This window comes from Triturus cristatus, chromosome 1_2, assembly GCF_964204655.1.
Source record: "Triturus cristatus chromosome 1_2, aTriCri1.1, whole genome shotgun sequence".
NCBI classification, from domain to species: Eukaryota; Metazoa; Chordata; class Amphibia; order Caudata; family Salamandridae; genus Triturus; species Triturus cristatus.
In genome coordinates this window covers 265,830,659-265,848,908 of record NC_140580.1, presented here as the reverse complement: position 1 = coordinate 265,848,908, position 18,250 = coordinate 265,830,659, and the positions used below count along the sequence as shown (strand labels likewise).

The 18,250-nt window shown below is 49.4% G+C and overlaps 1 protein-coding gene across 6 annotated transcripts in view; it reads right to left on the bottom strand.

Moving 5' to 3' along the window:
- Nucleotides 1–16,010, bottom strand: part of LOC146867141 (uncharacterized) — a 799,234-nt gene extending 783,224 nt beyond the window's left edge. For all 6 annotated transcript variants that reach the window (XM_085603589.1, XM_085603590.1, XM_085603591.1 and 3 more), the window contains exon 1: nt 15,819–16,010. In XM_085603589.1, the coding sequence (XP_085459715.1) occupies nt 15,819–15,929 (111 nt within the window). In that variant the 5' untranslated portion in view covers nt 15,930–16,010. The remainder of the gene's footprint in view (nt 1–15,818) is intronic.
- Nucleotides 16,011–18,250: the final 2,240 nt, after the last annotated feature.

Here is an 18,250-nt window from a genome sequence, read left to right as displayed (position 1 = left end):
CGTCTCCCTCCGTCCGTCCGTCTCCCTCCCTCCGTCCGCCTCCCTCCGTCCCCCTCCGTCCGTCCCACTCCGTCCCGTCTCCCTCCGTCCCGTCTCCCTCCGTCCGTCCGTCTCCCTCCGTCCGCCTCCCTCCGTCCCCCTCCGTCCGTCCCGCTCCGTCCGTCCCGCTCCGTCCGTCCGTCCCGCTCCGTCCGTCTCCCTCCATCCGTCCGTCCCGCTCCGTCCGTCTCCCTCCATCCGTCCGTCTCCCTCCGTCCGTCCGTCCGTCTCCCTCCGTCCGTCCGTCCGTCTCCCTCCGTCCGTCCGTCCGTCCGTCTCCCTCCATCCATCCATCCATCCATCCATCCATCCGTCCATCCATCCGTCCATCCGTCCGTCTCCCTCCATCCGTCCCTCTCCATCCGTCCGTCCGTACGTCTCCCTCCATCCGTCCGTCCGTCAGTCCGTCCGTCCCCCTCCATCCATCCGTCCGTCTCCCTCCATCCGTCCGTCTCCCTCCATCCGTCCGTCCGTCCGTCTCCCTCCGTCCGTCCGTCTCCCTCCATCCGTCTGTCTGTCTGTCTGTGTCCGTCTGTCTGTCTCCCTCCGTCCGTCTGTCTGTCTGTCTGTCTGTCTGTCTGTCTGTCTGTCTCCGTCTGTCTGTCTCCGTCTGTCTGTCTGTCTCCGTCTGTCTGTCTGTCTCCGTCTGTCCGTCTGTCTCCCTCCGTCTGTCTCCCTCCGTCTGTCTGTCTCCCTCCGTCTGTCTGTCTCCCTCCGTCTGTCTGTCTCCCTCCGTCTGTCTGTCTCCCTCCGTCTGTCTGTCTCCCTCCGTCTGTCTGTCTCCCTCCGTCTGTCTGTCTCCCTCCGTCTGTCTGTCTCCCTCCGTCTGTCTGTCTCCCTCCGTCTGTCTGTCTGTCTGTCTGTCTCCCTCCGTCCGTCTGTCTGTGTCCGTCTGTCTCCCTCCGTCTGTCTGTCTGTCTCCCTCCGTCTGTCTGTCTGTCTCCCTCCGTCTGTCTGTCTGTCTGTCTGTCTGCCTCCGTCTGTCTGTCTGTCTCCCTCCGTCTGTCTGTCTGTCTGTCTGTCTCCCTCCGTCTGTCTGTCTCCCTCCGTCTGTCTGTCTCCCTCCGTCTGTCTGTCTCCCTCCGTCTGTCTGTCTCCCTCCGTCTGTCTGTCTCCCTCCGTCTGTCTGTCTCCCTCCGTCTGTCTGTCTCCCTCCGTCTGTCTGTCTCCCTCCGTCTGTCTGTCTCCCTCCGTCTGTCTGTCTCCCTCCGTCCGTCTGTCTCCCTCCGTCCGTCCGTCTGTCTCCCTCCGTCCGTCTGTCTCCGTCCGTCCGTCTGTCTGTCTCCCTCCGTCCGTCCGTCTGTCTCCCTCCGTCCGTCCGTCTGTCTGTCTGTCTGTCTCCCTCCGTCCGTCTGTCTCCCTCCCTCTGTCTGTCTGTCTCCCTCCCTCTGTCTGTCTGTCTCCCTCCCTCTGTCTGTCTCCCTCCCTCTGTCTGTCTCCCTCCCTCTGTCTGTCTGTGTCTCCCTCCGTCCGTCCGTCTCCCTCCGTCCGTCTCCCTCCGTCCGTCCGTCGGTCCGTCCGTCCGTCTCCCTCCGTCCGTCCGTCTCCCTCCGTCCCGTCTCCCTCCCTCGGTCTGTCTGTCTGTCTCCCTCCCTCTGTCTGTCTGTCTGTCTCCCTCTGTCTGTCTGTCTGTCTCCCTCCCTCTGTCTGTCTCCCTCCCTCTGTCTGTCTCCCTCCCTCTGTCTGTCTGTCCCCCTCCCTCTGTCTGTCTGTCTGTCTGTCTCCCTCCCTCTGTCTGTCTGTCTCCCTCCCTCTGTCTGTCTGTCTGTCTCCCTCTGTCTGTCTGTCTCCCTCCGTCTGTCTGTCTGTCTGTCTCCCTCCGTCTGTCTGTCTCCCTCCGTCTGTCTGTCTCCCTCCGTCTGTCTGTCTCCCTCCGTCTGTCTGTCTCCCTCCGTCTGTCTGTCTCCCTCCGTCTGTCTGTCTCCCTCCGTCTGTCTGTCTCCCTCCGTCTGTCTGTCTCCCTCCGTCTGTCTGTCTGTCTCTGTCTGTCTGTCTGTCTGTCTGCGTCTGTCTGTCTGTCTGCGTCTGTCTGTCTGTCTCCGTCTGTCTGTCTGTCTCCGTCTGTCTGTCTGTCTCCGTCTGTCTGTCTGTCTCCGTCTGTCTGTCTGTCTCCGTCTGTCTGTCTGTCTCCGTCTGTCTGTCTGTCTCCCTCCGTCTGTCTGTCTGTCTCCCTCCGTCTGTCTGTCTGTCTCCCTCCGTCTGTCTGTCTGTCTCCCTCCGTCTGTCTGTCTGTCTCCCTCGTCTGTCTGTCTGTCTGTCTCCCTCCGTCTGTCTCCCTCCGTCTGTCTCCCTCCGTCTGTCTGTCTGTCTCCCTCCGTCTGTCTGTCTGTCTCCCTCCGTCTGTCTGTCTGTCTCCCTCGTCTGTCTGTCTGTCTGTCTCCCTCCGTCTGTCTCCCTCCGTCTGTCTCCCTCCGTCTGTCTGTCTCTGTCTCCCTCCGTCTGTCTGTCTGTCTGTCTCTGTCTCCCTCCGTCTGTCTGTCTGTCTCTGTCTCCCTCCGTCTGTCTGTCTGTCTGTCTCCCTCCGTCTGTCCGTCCGTCTGTCTCCCTCCGTCCGTCTGTCTGTCTCCCTCCGTCCGTCTGTCTCCCTCCGTCCGTCTGTCTCCCTCCGTCCGTCTGTCTCCCTCCGTCCGTCTGTCTCCCTCCGTCCGTCCGTCTCCCTCCGTCCGTCCGTCTCCCTCCGTCCGTCCGTCTCCCTCCGTCCGTCTGTCTCCCTCCGTCCGTCTGTCTCCCTCCGTCCGTCTGTCTCCCTCCGTCCGTCCGTCTCCCTCCGTCTGTCTGTCTGTCTCCCTCCGTCTGTCTGTCTGTCTGTCTGTCTCCCTCCGTCCGTCTGTCTGTCTCCCTCCATCTGTCTCCCTCCCTCCGTCTGTCTCCCTCCATCTGTCTCCCTCCCTCCATCTGTCTCCCTCCCTCCGTCCGTCTGTCTGTCTCCCTCCCTCCGTATGTCGGTCTGTCTCCCTCCGTCCGTCTGTCTCCCTCCGTCCGTCTGTCTGTCTCCCTCCGTCCGTCTGTCTGTCTCCCTCCGTCCGTCTGTCTCCCTCCGTCCGTCTGTCTCCCTCCGTCCGTCTGTCTCCCTCCGTCCGTCTGTCTGTCTCCCTCCGTCTGTCTGTCTGTCTCCCTCCGTCTGTCTGTCTGTCTCCCTCCGTCTGTCTGTCTGTCTCCCTCCATCTGTCTGTCTGTCTCCGTCTGTCTGTCTCCCTCCATCTGTCTCCCTCCCTCCGTCTGTCTCCCTCCATCTGTCTCCCTCCCTCCATCTGTCTCCCTCCCTCCGTCTGTCTGTCTCCCTCCCTCCGTCCGTCTGTCTGTCTCCCTCCCTCCGTCTGTCGGTCTGTCTCCCTCCGTCTGTCGGTCTGTCTCCCTCCGTCTGTCGGTCTGTCTCCCTCCGTCTGTCGGTCTGTCTCCCTCCGTCTGTCGGTCTGTCTCCCTCCGTCTGTCGGTCTGTCTCCCTCCGTCTGTCGGTCTGTCTCCCTCCGTCTGTCGGTCTGTCTCCCTCCGTCTGTCGGTCTGTCTCCCTCCGTCTGTCGGTCTGTCTCCCTCCGTCTGTCGGTCTGTCTCCCTCCGTCTGTCGGTCTGTCTCCCTCCGTCTGTCGGTCTGTCTCCCTCCGTCTGTCGGTCTGTCTCCCTCCGTCTGTCTCCCCCGTCTCCCCCTCTCTCTGTCACCCTCCGTCACCCTCTCCATCGCTCTGTCTCTCTGCTTCTCTGCCTGTCTGTCTGTCCCTGCCTCCATCTGTCTCGGTCTGTCCCTGTCTGTTTGTCCCTGTCTCAGCCTCCCTTTCCGTCTGTCTGTCTCTGTTTGCCCCGTCCCTGTCTCTATCTCGGTCTGTCCCTATCTCGGTCTGTCCCTATCTCGGTCTGTCCCTATCTCGGTCTGTCCCTATCTCTGCCTCTATCTAGCTCTGTCTGTTTTTGCCTCTTCCTGCCCCTGTCTGTCTGTTTTTGCCCCTTCCTGCCCCTGTCTGTCTGTTTCTGCCTCTATCCGCCTCTGCCTCTATCCGCCGTGTCTGCCTCGGTCTGCCTCTGTCTCTATCTGTGCCTGTCTCATCTGTGCCTGTCTCTGGCTGTCTGTGCCTGTCTCTGGCTGTCTGTGCCTGTCTCTGGCTGTCTGTGCCTGTCTCTCCCTACTGCCCTTGTCACCCTCTGTCACCTCACCCGACTCTCACACCCTGCTGTCCTGTCATTCTTTGTCACCTCACCCCCGCTTGTGTGGCAGCTGAGGCAGCTTCCCTTCCTGGGCGCGCACACACAGCCCCACCCGAGTACTTCACAGGTCTTCAAGAGACCATTTGCATGATAACGAGACTTTGTTGTATTTCACCTCTTCTTAGCACCCCTGCAGCTCCACTCGGACCATCACTTGAATCGCCTGGCCCCCACAGAGCAGAGTCTGTGGTTCCCGACACTGTAAAAAAAACAACAACAAAAAACACCGGTACGATGTCTGCAAGGTCCGCTATGAGTACCCATGCTCTACAATATGCCGAAGCAGATGTAGAGGGTCGTTATGTGCTACAGCAGGGGGAAGCTAGATGGCAAAGACATCAGTATATTAAACATCTATGCCCTTAATATTGATGAGCCAAATTCCTTTGCAGCCTTACAGGATTTGATCACTGTAGACTTGGGCGCTCCCCTATTATGGTTGGGTGACTTTAATTGCATGGTGGATCTGAAATTGATGCCCCCCTCAAAGGGGTACCAAGCCGCGTATGACTAAGCAGTTGCAAAAACTAATGAGTTACCTAGGCATCCGGGATGTTTGGCGAAAGCACCACCTGACCCAGAAAATATTCACCTGGTTTACACCCACTCACAATACGTACAGTCTAGATAGGGTACTAGCAACAGAGCATCCAGCGTTTATGGCAGCGGAGATTATACACTTGGCACATTTTTTGTCTGATCATGCACCAGTGGGTTGCACGGTGCGAAGGGCGGTAGGGGAGCAGGGCTCTCGTAGAGGTCGGCTCCCCGCTGATATTCTGGAGGATCCGGTTGGGAAGGAGGCAGTTTTGAGCACGTTAACAGGGTATGTATCCCTTAATTGAGGCACTGCTAGCAATAGAGCTCACAAGGGAGTTGCGATGAAGGCTGTGGTTAGAGGGGCAGCAGTGGAGCGGACATATGGCGTCCGTAGGCAATTACAATCTGAGCTGCAAGACAGGGAGAAAATGTTAGCTGAACTTCAGTCAGGGTCGCAAGGGCATGGTGACTCCCAGGAACGGGAGCGTGCATTACAGGAACAGGTTGCAGATACTTAGGATAGGCTGTATAAGTATACCCTTACAAATTAAATCGCCAGCGACTACATGCAGAGGGTGATAAATCCGGTCAGTTATTGGCTTGGATATTGCAAAGGGAGCAGCCCCCGGGTAACCAGTCTTTGAGCACAGTCGGGCAAGCAGTTTTATTCTCTGTCAGTTATGCTGTAAGAGTTCCGGCAACACCTGCAGACAGTGCATAGGGCAGACCCCTGGTGTGTGGAGACCATTACATCCCCTTTTTAGAGGGTCTACAGCGGAGGCAGATATCTGATGAGGTCAAGATGTAACTGGATGTGCAGCTTAATGAGGAGGAGCTCAGGAAGGGAATAGCCGACATACCTAGGGCCAAAGCTCCGGGAGGGGATGGGTTGCCCATGGAGTATTATCAAGCATAATCAGCAACACTGACTCTGTCGTTGTTGCAAACTTTTAAGGAGCCCTTGGAGAGTGGAATATTGCCATCGACGATCCGCGAGTGTGACATTTGTCTGATTGAAAACTGGGTGGCGATGTCCAGGACCTGGCAACATACAGACCGCTGACTAGGATTAATTCGGATGTTAAAAATGTATGCAAAGTTGTGGCCAAGAGGTTGGGTCCACATGTCTCATCTAGTCCACAAGGACCAGTGCAGTTTAATTCCGGGCCGTAGTATGTCAATGAATATAAGGAGGCTGGTGCATGTCTTGCATGAGACGCAGGGAGGCCCTAGGGCAGACGTCTTCAATCTGTGGGGCACGACCCCCAGGGGGGCCGTGGAGTCCTGGGAAGGGGGTCGCGCATTCCCCAACCTCACTTGTGCCTGGAATCCAAAACGTTTGTTCTCGTCTTGGAAAAAGATGGCTAATTTCGATTGTTAAAATGCTCCAGCTGAGTGTCCTGTTCTGTGAAAAGTTTGCGTGCCAGGCTGCATTTGTTGCCTGAAAGAAATGCAAATGCTCCCTGTTAATCTGCAAGCGTAAAGGGTGCATGAATCGTTACAAGCTAATGCAACGTGGTCTATGTCTACTAAGAGGAGGGGAAAAAAGCGAATACTGGAGCTGCCCAAGCAAATCTTGACGAGCACTGTTGTAAATGTTCAGAGACTATGTTTTTTTTCCTGTTAATCTTGCCTCTTGGACAGCCCTGCCACTTGCAGATCAGTAGCATGTAATTTCTGATTTTACTACTACCTGTGAGTAGTCCTCTGACAGTGCTTGTAAATCGAGAAATGCATAGCTTTAACTCAACCAGTCCAAATGTTAAACCACCTGCTCTTCCTTCCCTGTTTGCACTCACGCTCTAGATTTTACCCATTTAAAAGGCATTGGCTGCCATGATTAGAAGTTGTCTCAAGCTTTAAATTCTTGGCCATCTTTCGGGAGAAGCCAAATAAAAGGCCTATTAACTGGCTGATCAACCCCATAGTACCCTAGATTTTTTTGTGGGGAAAAACAAGTGACCGTCAAAGTACTTATGTGAAAAGTGAATGTGACTAGCTTCATGAAGACCAACCAGGTCACCAGGCTGTAGGACGAGGGCCCATGTTGAAGGGATTGCATGTTGGGTAAGCATCTCGTAATAGAGAATAGTATGCTATGGTGAAATGCAAGCGCTAACATGGTTCATTTTCATGGCATGGTACATGACGTTTGAAATATAGGTAAATTAATGACAGGGTGGCCTGATAATACTAAAGTAGGTGTTTTCGCTGACCCTGGGCCAAAGCATTAGATTTTTAACTGTGACTACTGATTTTCTTTGCCCCTGTACCTAGTGTTCATCTTGTACTTTTCCTTCCTCCCAGCTCCCAAATGTAGGGTGCACTAGCAAAGTCATCGTTTTAAATGCAAATATGGCATGGCAAAATTTTTTAGCCAGGGCCAAATCTTTCCTATACCAGTCACATGGCTGGTGCATGCTACTTAAAGATGTCAAGTTAAGCTTTACATTTCGTGACTGTGATATTTACTGCAGAGTGATTCTCATAGAAAAGCAATGAATTGTGTTATAGGCACTTTATAATGAATAACTTCTGTTTAGGAATAGCAAAAGGCATGGTTCATGGACTCAATTAGTAATTTAAGATATAAACCAACAAGAAACTGATTTAAAAATGCTCTTGTAGTATTTAAAACAATGCTGGGGCATGTAAATTGCTTTTGCAAAGGAACAAAGGACCCTGCTGGGGGGGGGGGGGGGGGGGGCTTTGCCCAACTACCATGAACAGCCCTGTCAAGGCAGATGTAACTTTCACCATGCCATTTTTGAAGTAGCCAGAGTGTCAGCAAAGCTAGTAGGGGGGAAAAAACCCTGTCAACTCTTTTTTTTGCAAAGTTAATTTCTGCAGACACCTTGGCAGGAAGATTCTGATATCTTAACTTTGACAGATGCACACTAGTATTTAGTTATTTTGTGTTAATCCCCCAGGGAGTGATGCATGGCTCGGTAGGGCTACCTGTGGAAAGATTCTTAATTTTTCATAAGTCCTCTCCACCCATAAACTCTAAACTGGCATGGTGGCAACCAGCCTGAGTGTTGCTGCCATCTGAGGAAGTTGAGCGCACACCTGCTGAACCAAAGGACTTAGAACTCTGCACTGAGCCTACTGGTTTACCTGTGGAGAGAAACCCCAAGGGCTGGACCTGCTCCCATTTAATCCCAGGATAGAAGAGTGGACTCCAAGGGCTAGTTGGTTTGCACCCTGTTAATGCCCTAGGACAGAGGTCTTCAATCTGTCGGCGCGACCCCCAGGGGACAGTTGAGTCCTGGGAAGGGGGGGCACACATTCCCCCAACCTCACTTGTGCCTGGAATCCAAAACGTTTGCTTTGGCCTTGGAAAATGATGGCTAATTTCAATTGTTAAAATAATCCAGCTGAGTCTCCTGTGCTGTGAAAAGTTTTCGCACCAGTGTACCTGGTTGCCTGAAAAAAATGCAAATGTGCCCTGTTAGTTAATCTGCCAGTGTAAAGAGTGCTTGGGACCCGTGAATCGTTACAAGCTTTGTGATGAAAAAGATTTGCTTTCTTTTTAAGTGGTAGTGCAAAGCGTTAACAACTGGACTGTGAAGTTCTTGCTTTTAATCATAACTGTATTTACACAGCCCGTAGTACCCCTAAGAAGGTGTTGAAAGGACAGATATGTAAAAAAAAAATAAAAAAAAAAATTTTTTTAAAAACACCACACATTACATATGGCCTGGTATTACTAAAATCTACATTTTGGAAGCACCATTTTATCATAAAACTATTTAAAAATGTTGTATCAGTCTACCTTCTACTGTGGGTAATGCAATGCAAGTATAAAATAATGACTTACATATTAACAGTGCTTTTTGTCACAGGCTGTGTGTGACCTTGTAGCACCAAAAATACACAAGTCACTATTCTCCACTGAACCAACCAAGATTTCAATTTGTGGCTCTCTGGTTACACACAGACCTCTGCAGTGGATTAACTAATAGAGGTTTCATGATGTACTACATTTCATTTCCCACTGAGTAACAACTTTTTAAAATGTATTTTCTATTTACGCCGCCCATTATTTTATATCTAGGTACCTGAAAGTGAAAGACCTAAAACTTTTTTTGACTCTCCGGCGGCACAAGCTTCTCAACCATACATACCTATGAGGCAGCGCAAAGTATCCCTACATGGCTTTGCTTGGCCTCATTGATATGGAGTCTGGCAAAGCATTGCACATCACTACGTTGCCTTACTCTGCGTCAAGGAGGTGTTCCATAGGCGTTGCATGGGGATTCCCATGGATTTCGACGACGGCCCCATATTTATAAAATCATGTAAAGCTGGGGCAGCGCCAAAAACGTACGCCTCCCCAGTAACTAGGAGAAATGTTTTTATTTCTCCTCGTTTTTTCCTTTTTATCTGTGCTGCTTTCTGCAGCTCCCATAGAAGGAGGAAAATGCCTCTCCGGATTGTTTTTGTGCCCCTTCATGCTCAAAAGCAAACCTGCCCATGTTGGTGCCATGCAGCAATTTGTGCGCTGATGCAAGGGGAAAGGACAGGAATGCACCATGTTTTTTAAATATGGTGCATTCCTGCCTGTTGACATTGGCGTAGGGCAGCGCAGCAAGAAGATATTGTGGCGCTGCCCTACACCAATTCCTTATAAATTAAATCCTTTGTTTTTAGCTACACCTTAGACCACGCCCTCACGTTCACTGATCTTTGGTTTGCTAAACACTGTTTATTTAATATGATTTCCCCACCATAAAAATTATTTGCCGTGGGAATTGGCGGCGCTTATGGTTGTCATTGATGAGAGTACCAGGTTCTAGAAATTAATGTCAGAGGGGGTCCTTACGCCTAAAAAAGTTTGACAAGGGGGTCTCGGCATCAAAAAGTTTGCAGACCTCTGCCCTAGGGAGATGGCGTTTGTGTGCATCAACCTGGAAAAGGCATTCGACGCGGTGGATTGGGGGTACTTGCTCGAAATACTTGGGAAGACAGGGATAGTCCGCGTTTTCGCAGATGGGTTAAAATACTATATACAAACCCAGCAAATGGATCATACCAGTTCGGAGGAGTGGTTGTTGGGGCGGGGCACAGGGGTGCCAACTGTCACCGCTGCTGTTTGCTCTGGCTATTGAGCCTATGGCAATATGGGCGAGACAGGAACTGGGCTGCTGGGGCATACTAATTGGGCAGATTACACATCCTATCTCACTCAATACGGATGATGCGCTGTTTTATGTTACGTCTCCGCGTGAAGCCATACCGCGCTTGTGGAGACTGATGGACAGGTTTGCAACTTATTCAGGACTGCGCATAAATAGATGGAAATCCTTGGCGTTCCACCTAGCAGAACTGCGAGACAGTGAGGCGGAGGACTTGCCTAGTCTGGGATTGAGATGGGATCACTTTAGATATCTAGGGTTGCAGGTGGCTCATGGGAACGCTAGGCTGCTCCAAATGAACATGAACAGGGTGGTGGAGTCGCTGAGGCACTCCGCAGAGTTCTGGAATATACTGCTGCTGTCCTTAAAGGGAAGAATGGCGGTAGCAAAGATGGTGATGCTGCCGATATGTCTATATGCTTTGCAGAACACACTGTGCCCGATTCCTGTGCAAGTGTTTCGACAACTGAATTCTCTTTTGGGGACCCTGCTTTGGGCAGGGAAGCCTTGCAGGGTTGCGCTGCAGGTGCGCCAGAAACGGTATGAGAAGGGTGGTCTTGGAGTACCCAGATATGATCTTTATTATTATGTGGCGCACCTTCAGTATGTAATGCAGTGGTTGGAGGAGGGCGATCACTGGGAAAAGCGTTTATTAGCCGAGCGGGTGCAATCAGAGGATCTCCCTACGCTCTTGATGGAGGGTGCGGGGGTGAGCGCGGAGTTACCATATATTGTTAGACAAACGGCCTATATATGGCAGAAAGCTGTGGACTGAGTGCTGGGGCCGGGTCCCTTCCACCCGGAATTGTCAGTTTGGCAGTTGGTCCCTGTGCGCAGGATGGCGGGAAACATGTATTTCCAGGCATGGACTGAGGGTGGCTGCAGGATGTTGGCTGATCCATATATAAATGATACCGACCTTACATTTGAGCAGGCAAGTGAAGGGTTAGGTTTGGGACAGAGGCAATAGCTACAATACGCTGGTCTAATGGAAGTGGCCAAGATGACATGGCCCACATATCCGGGTATGCCCTTCACCACTAAGACCTTGGACATTTTGTTAAAGGTGGAGGAGGGCGTAGTTTGGTGTCTTTGTTGTATAAGGCTGTGAGGGCAGACTCAGGGTCTTTGGCGCTTAGGGCGTGGGATGCTTGAAATGAAAATTTGCAGGCACCATTACTGGAAAAGAAGTGGGTCAAAGTATGTACACTAACACGCAAGGTGTCTTGCAATGCCTGGTTGAAGTTGCTGCACTATAACTTCATGCAACAGGTGTATATGACCCCAGCGAGGCTCCATCGTATCGATGCCTCCTATTCGCATGAATGTCCTAGATGTCAAAGAGCCCATGGTGGGTTCATGCACTTGGCGTGGGAATGCCTGGAAGTGCATCAGTATTGGCTTGAGGTATTAGCACTGCTCCGTGGAAGGGCAGGAATTGCGTTGGAGGCTAAGCCTGAGCAGTGCCTCCTAGGGCTGGTGCCACACCGCTAGAAGAGGAAAATGGCCAACAAGCTATTGCAGCCAGCGTTGGTACTAGCTAAACAGAGGGTTGCCATTTGCTGGATGGGTGAGCGGGCTCCCTCTCTTGTAAATTAGATTAAGACGTGGGGGAGTGGTCCCTGGCGGAGGAACTACACATGAAAACCTGCCGCAGGGACGAAAGGTTGGATGAGGACATAGCTACCAGGAGACAACTATGTAGAGAATTGATGAACGCAACAGGGAAGAAAGTGATCAGACTGCCGAGACTGATGGAGACGATAGTATGTAAACGCAGGTGCTCTCCCTAACTGTATAGGATGCTGTGTCTACTACTAAGCCATGAAAACTGTAAAGTGTATCTAGCTGTGCTTTGTGTTCGGGGCTCTAATATTTGTAACGTAAACAAGTCAATGGTTATTGTCTCAGTTTGTGGTGAAAATGTACAAATAAAGTTGTTTTTTTATTTAAGATATGGGCAGGTTATAAGCCCAACATATGTACGCAACATGTCTCACGGAGACGCTGTCTAGGCAAAACAAAAAAAACGAGCGGGAAAACATCACTAGGCACTTTGATGCACCCTGCCACGATCCAGACTCAAATGTGTCGTCACTGGGAAAGGTATGAGAGTGTCACTCGAGGTTCCATCACTAGCTGGGATCACAGACACAAAGGATGGATGACATGCCGAGACCATTCTGAAATTCAATGACAAAAGCACCCACCCTCATATTTTTTTTTGCTGTTTATGTAGCTCAAACTCGACCCAAAAGGTATTTGAGCGTTTTACATGTGCACCAGATACACTAAAAAAGGACACATGAATTATTCTCGTCTCAGCTAGGCCGTGCATGGTCTCTTCAAGAACTTATGGTTAGCTAGTGGGCTACAGTCCAACCGTAGGTTTACCATTTGTTAGCTTCAACATCGTCCTCACACCCTTCATTCCATTTGTCATAGGATGTGTTACGCCTCTTCTTGCGTTTAGCTCTTCACTAGAGAATAGACCAAATACTTGTGTCAATCATATGCTCCCGTTTTCGGAGATGCTTTTTTTATGTGTGTCTAAACACTCCATATGAGTGCTTGTGTTTTAAGTCGCTCCTTTCCCTCTCCCACCCACCCCTCCATTTTTGTTGCTTCTTTTCTCCTCCCACTTGCACCCCCATTCCTGTTACTTCTTTACCCCTCTTGCCCCCCTGACCCCATCAATTTTTTCTTTAACAACTGTAGGAAGCTGTTTTTTTATATACTATACCAAAATTAAGTATAGTGTGCAGAGTCCAGTGGAACCCCAAAGGTAGGCAGAGGTAAAAGTAGTTAGCACCTCACGCTCCATTTGTGGTAGTGTGGGCGAGTAGTAAGACTTTATCAGAGGGTAGTGTTAAGCTTTTGTTGTACACACTTAGGCAAGATATGATGTCACACACTCAAAGACTGAACTCAGACCAATTTGTAAAAAATAAAAAAATAAAGTGTCCTTTTATTTCTAGAACCAAGCCAAGCCTGGTGCAGGTAAGTGAAAAAAAATACTTTGCAAGTTTTCATGCAGAGAATTACAGTTGAATGCAGGGTCAAATGCAATGGTTAGTCAACAGTTCGAAATTACTCTTCAGTTACTTTACAGATCACTGTGCACATTACTTATTGGATTCCTTTTTAAGTTACTTTTGCTAAACAGTGTGATATGCCTAGATATCACACTGGGACATCTCCTAAACAGAAGGCAAGTAATACAGATTTCATACAAACCAACTCCACGCTTAAAAGATTTTACAAGGAAAAGCAGTCAATAATCCTATGGAAGGAAATGAAGTTATCGGATAACAGGCAAGTACTTTGTTGTGGGAATTGGTATTCTGAGGTTAGCACCAGGGTTCCCCCAGGGTCAAGGATGCACCCTTCAAGCACCCTCAGCGACACTAGGGCAGCCGGGTGCTGAGGCAAAATGATATCCAATGGGGCATAGGGGACATCGGGTTGGTGTCTGCTCACGAGCAGGCCACAAGGTTGTGGGAGTAAAGTTCTTGGTGTTCGGCTCAGGGCAAAGGGGGATCCAAGTTAGCACACAAAGTGCATCGGCAGCGGCACATGGGCGGCTGGGTGCATTTTTCATTAAATCCCACACTGGCATCAGTGTGGGTTTAATGTGCTGAGAAGTTGGATACCAAACTTCAAAGTATTCAGTAAAGCTATTATGGTGCTGTGGAGTTCGTAATGACAAATTCCCAGCACCATATACTCTTAATGGCATTACAGCACTTGCGTCTAAGAATTGGTTTAGACACTGTAGGGGTACAGTGCTCATGCACCTGTACCATCACCACTGGTATAGTGCACCAACCTAGAGGGGTGGCTTACCTATGCCAGAGCAGTGGGTTGTAGGCATGGCACAAAGGGATGTGTGCCATGTCGACTCTTCACTTTGTTATGAACCAAAACATGCCATTGCACAAGAAAGAAAGAAAAAAAAAAAGGTGTGTGTTTCTCTCTCGGTACAGGGTCTCAAAGGGTGGCACAGTAAGTGCTGCAGCCCTTAAAGGCCTTTTCTGGTCACAGTACCATTTACAAGGGACTTACATGTAGTCAAAGAGTGCCAATTGGGTTTTGTATTACGTGCAAGAGTGTCATGTGTGGCCGAGGGTACCTGGTACCGATGAACATTAGCTTGGTCCATGTCAGAACCTACATAGGTGACCATCTCTGTCATCTACGTGGTAAATATTGTCTGCATTTAGGAATATAAGAGATTATTACTGTGCCAAACTCTTTTTTTGAGTACTATACCTTGAATTCTTTTTATAAGTTCCAATACTGGATACCAGGGCGTAACACTCAGGACACAAGTCGGGGGTACATGTGGCATCAGCGTCCACCACATCTTTCATAGAGTGAACGCCGTCCACCCTGCCAAGAATTTGGTCCCCAATAAATAATGTGCTGAACTCATCCAGGTGTAATTTCTAAACACCAGAACACTTTCAATAGTGGCTGCACGTTGTCTGCTTTCCTTCTGCAACAACGTGCAGGCAGGGACTGGGCTTTCTTATTTAAGACTCCTGCTGGGCCCATAACAAAGGCCGAATTTGAGGGATCAGGCCTCCTTTTGTTGGAGTCTCTTGGCTGGGAGCAGTCGGGAGCTTCACACATGATGCAAATGAAGTGGAAACAAAGGGTCACACCTGGTTAGCACTTCTCACACACTTGAGAAGCAGTTTTTCACTTTGTTGAGTCCCTGTTTAGAAGATATGCATGCACTGTAAGAATATCATATGTGTTGGTCTTTCCCCGTATTTACACAAAGCAAAATGCATTTATATACTTCCCTTGAGGAGGTGTTGAAATAATTTAAGTACCACTATTTTTTCTTGTATAGCACTACTCATTCCAATGCAGGATGTCAGAGCGCTTTACATCAACACGTGCATATTACATGTACAATAATTTATGTTTGTAAATGAATGTACAGGATGTGTTACATAAATATCTTCGCAATGTGCTCAAACGTACACATGATAGACCTGCTAAACATATATGCGAGGGCTTTAGATCTGATGTCACTTCTTGTGGAGCCACTTCCTGTAAAGTCGTGGCTTGTGATGCCACTTTCTGTGACCCATGTGTGATGTCATGTAGCGCGCCGTGATTTCACTTGCATACTGCCTAACTAGGTTAGTTCCCCCACTTCTGTTTTTTTTTTTAGAACTTGTGACCTGGTAACACGCCAGTGTACTCTGTCCCATCCCTCCTGCCACACAATCAAAGTGCTATGACATGGACCGAGCTGGCGGCGTCCCAGCGCCTTTTCCCCGTGCCTTTCAGACATGCTGACAAGCAGATGTGCAGCTACACAACATGGCTGCAGCATACTCACATTGCCAACGATGTAAGTTCTCGCATTACCTACTGGCTTTGCCAATGCGCGTTTGTAGGCACGGGGACATTAAGTTATTTGCCTAGAACCACAAGATGTTGAGGCGACACCAGACTGGAACCTGGTTCTCCAACTTTAAAACAACGGCAGATGTGGCCTTAACGCCACATCCTCTTCTCTGGAATTAAACGTAGGCCTTTCGAGTTAAAATAATAAATAGAATCCTTAAAAAAGTACTATTAATATTGAGAAACAAACAGCAAATTTGGTGTCATACTATAAAGAGATGTTATGTAGACGTTATCACCGAAATGACGGACTCGCAAAATGTTGAGCAGTTATCTCCGAAAGCTTCCAGTAGTTTTGGTAGGAAACTGAATCCGACATATACTAGATCCCCACCCCTCGAAAGGAGGTAGCCGATCGTCCAAAATAACCCTTCTTTCTACCCTACCGACTAAATTAGTTGTACTAAACCACCACGACGGAGGATCTGCGTACACTGAGGAAACATTTCTGCTTCAGATGGTCAATCCTTTACTCACCACGCCTGTAGCCTTAGTAAATTCCCGGGCGACGCTCAGCAGCTTGTTCTCGCGTAAAAAACTAAACACGAACGGGAAAAGATCACTAGGTACTGCGCTAAGGATCGCCATTATCCAAACGCGTACACGTTTTTGCTAAGCTGGAAGTGAGGCGTGCTGCGTTTGTAAGATTTTTGGAAAGCTCTCTAGCCCAAAACCAACTAAAAAGTAGCCCAAATACGGATACTCAAAGGAAGGACAAGAGGATAGGGAGGATGTGACGTAGGAGCCAAAACAAGCAGACTTTGGAACTAGGGTTAATGCTTGGGGACCAGGTTTGAGTCGGCGTTGGTTCAAAATCCAGTAAGCCTGCGCAAATCATTTTCTTAATCAAACAAGCATTGGCATAGCCAATAGGTCTCGCCTTTGGGACCTTATTATAAGCAGTGCTTTAAATGGGAAAAAATAAGTGCAGGTACTCACTAAAATAGAGGTGTGGCAAGTGGGCGGGGCTAGGAGCGGGTCTAAGGGCAAGATATGATCATACATAATGACTTCTGTACCATTTGCAGCACATATCAAAGCACACGACAAATGCGTTTATGTCACTAAAACAGATTAACTCATAACAAGCTCCTCGGAAGCAGAACTGCATCTGCCCTGCACTGGAAGAGAAACCTAATCTGCGCCTGCCGTGCTGATCATGGTACCAGTACTTTCCCTGGCTACAGAGAAGTGCCGGTACTGACGGCAAAAAAAATCGTAGGTGCCGGTACTCAGTACCGGTGAGTACCGGCCCATTTAAAGCACTGCTTCTAAGTGTTTAGCCATGCAACAGTTGCATAACTAAACACTTATAAGGTCCCAAAAGCGAGACCTATTGGCTATGCCAAGCGGCCGTGGGGCCGCTAAAGTGAAAGTAATCGCGGTAAAAGTGGCGCCCGCGCACATGCACTGTAGCTCTAGGCTGGCCTGGTAGCACTTTTTGGAGCCCTCTCAATAAGTCTCGCCAGACTAGCGCATGCGCTGGGTCAGGCGAGACCTAAAAATGAATGTGTCCTTGTGTAATGTAACTGGTGCTCATTTAAAGCGCTCCAATTCCTTCAGGTATAAAATTGCAACAAAAAAAGAGGACAGGTGTTCCGTCGTTTCCAGCTCCCGTCGTTTCCAGCACGGCATTTTGCACTTTGTCTTAAATACAGGTATTTTTCAGCTATACCTGTTCTGCCGTTTTTTGTGCGCATGCGCACTATATGATTTGTCATTCAATTTGAAGCTCCGCGTGGTGGCGGTACCAGTGATCGTGGAGAGTTGAGAGTGACCATTAACCTGTGAGGAGACTGTCACTGCGGCACGCTGCATGGACCAGGCCCAGGCGGTTAACGTTTGAGAAGCCCAGCCACAGTGTTGTAGAATGAAAGACGAAGTGGATGATATTATGATAAATTTATTAAGATAATAAGAATATAATATAAAGGCCACCAGGCTTACAGAGGAGAACAAGTCAGCCACAGATCAGCGAGTCAAGGCTAGGAATACCAACATTCCATGACATCACATAAGTACCTAGCCAGGGTTCTAAGATGACATCATGGCAATAGGAGATGTGATAGGAGAGTAATGCAAATGAACAACTAGGGAACAATAAAGGAAATGGAAAAAACTATAGATATACACAATGAATAAATGTGAATGTACAACACATAGGACGCGAGAGGCTGGTACAGGTACGGCGCGCTATGTAACTTGTTGAACCAGAAGCTCCCCGAGGCAGCGTTTACCGTGGTAGTGAAGAGCCTTAGCGATGGAGCATGTGCTGAAGTGTGCCAACTTTTTTAATTGAATATAGTCCGCTATCCTACAACTTAATGCATTTAATTACGCTCACCACGTGCTTGCTGTCATTGTTGTAGGCCAATGGGGCTGGGCAGGGAAAACTTGGTTAAACTCTAATCACTTAAAGCTCAACCCAGATAAAACAGAACTAATCCTATTCTCTCCAAAAAGCAAACACCGACCAATCCAAGAGTGGCTCAAGAATATGGTTGCCCTAAACTGCCCCCTCGTCCTATCAGACTCAGTTAAGTCTCTAGGCATCACCCTTGACAAGAACTTATCAATGGAGGCCCTCATCAAAAACTCTGCAAAAGGTGCTCTTTTCTCACTAAAACACCTCAAGAAATTAAAACCTTTTCTTCCCCATGATGACCTCAAGACAGTAGTTCAATCCCTAGTTCTCTCTAAAATCGACTACGGGAACATCATCCTAACAGGGACTCCAAAAGCTCACCTAGCCCCACTAAGGGCAGTGCTGAACATGGCCGCTCGACTCATATCTGCTCTCAATTTCCTCAACTGACTTCCCATGGGCAGGGGGAAAGTATTTTCACCCAATTATTTCTTTATATAATTGGGTGAAAATACTTTCCCCCTGCCCTTGCGACGAGACTTCT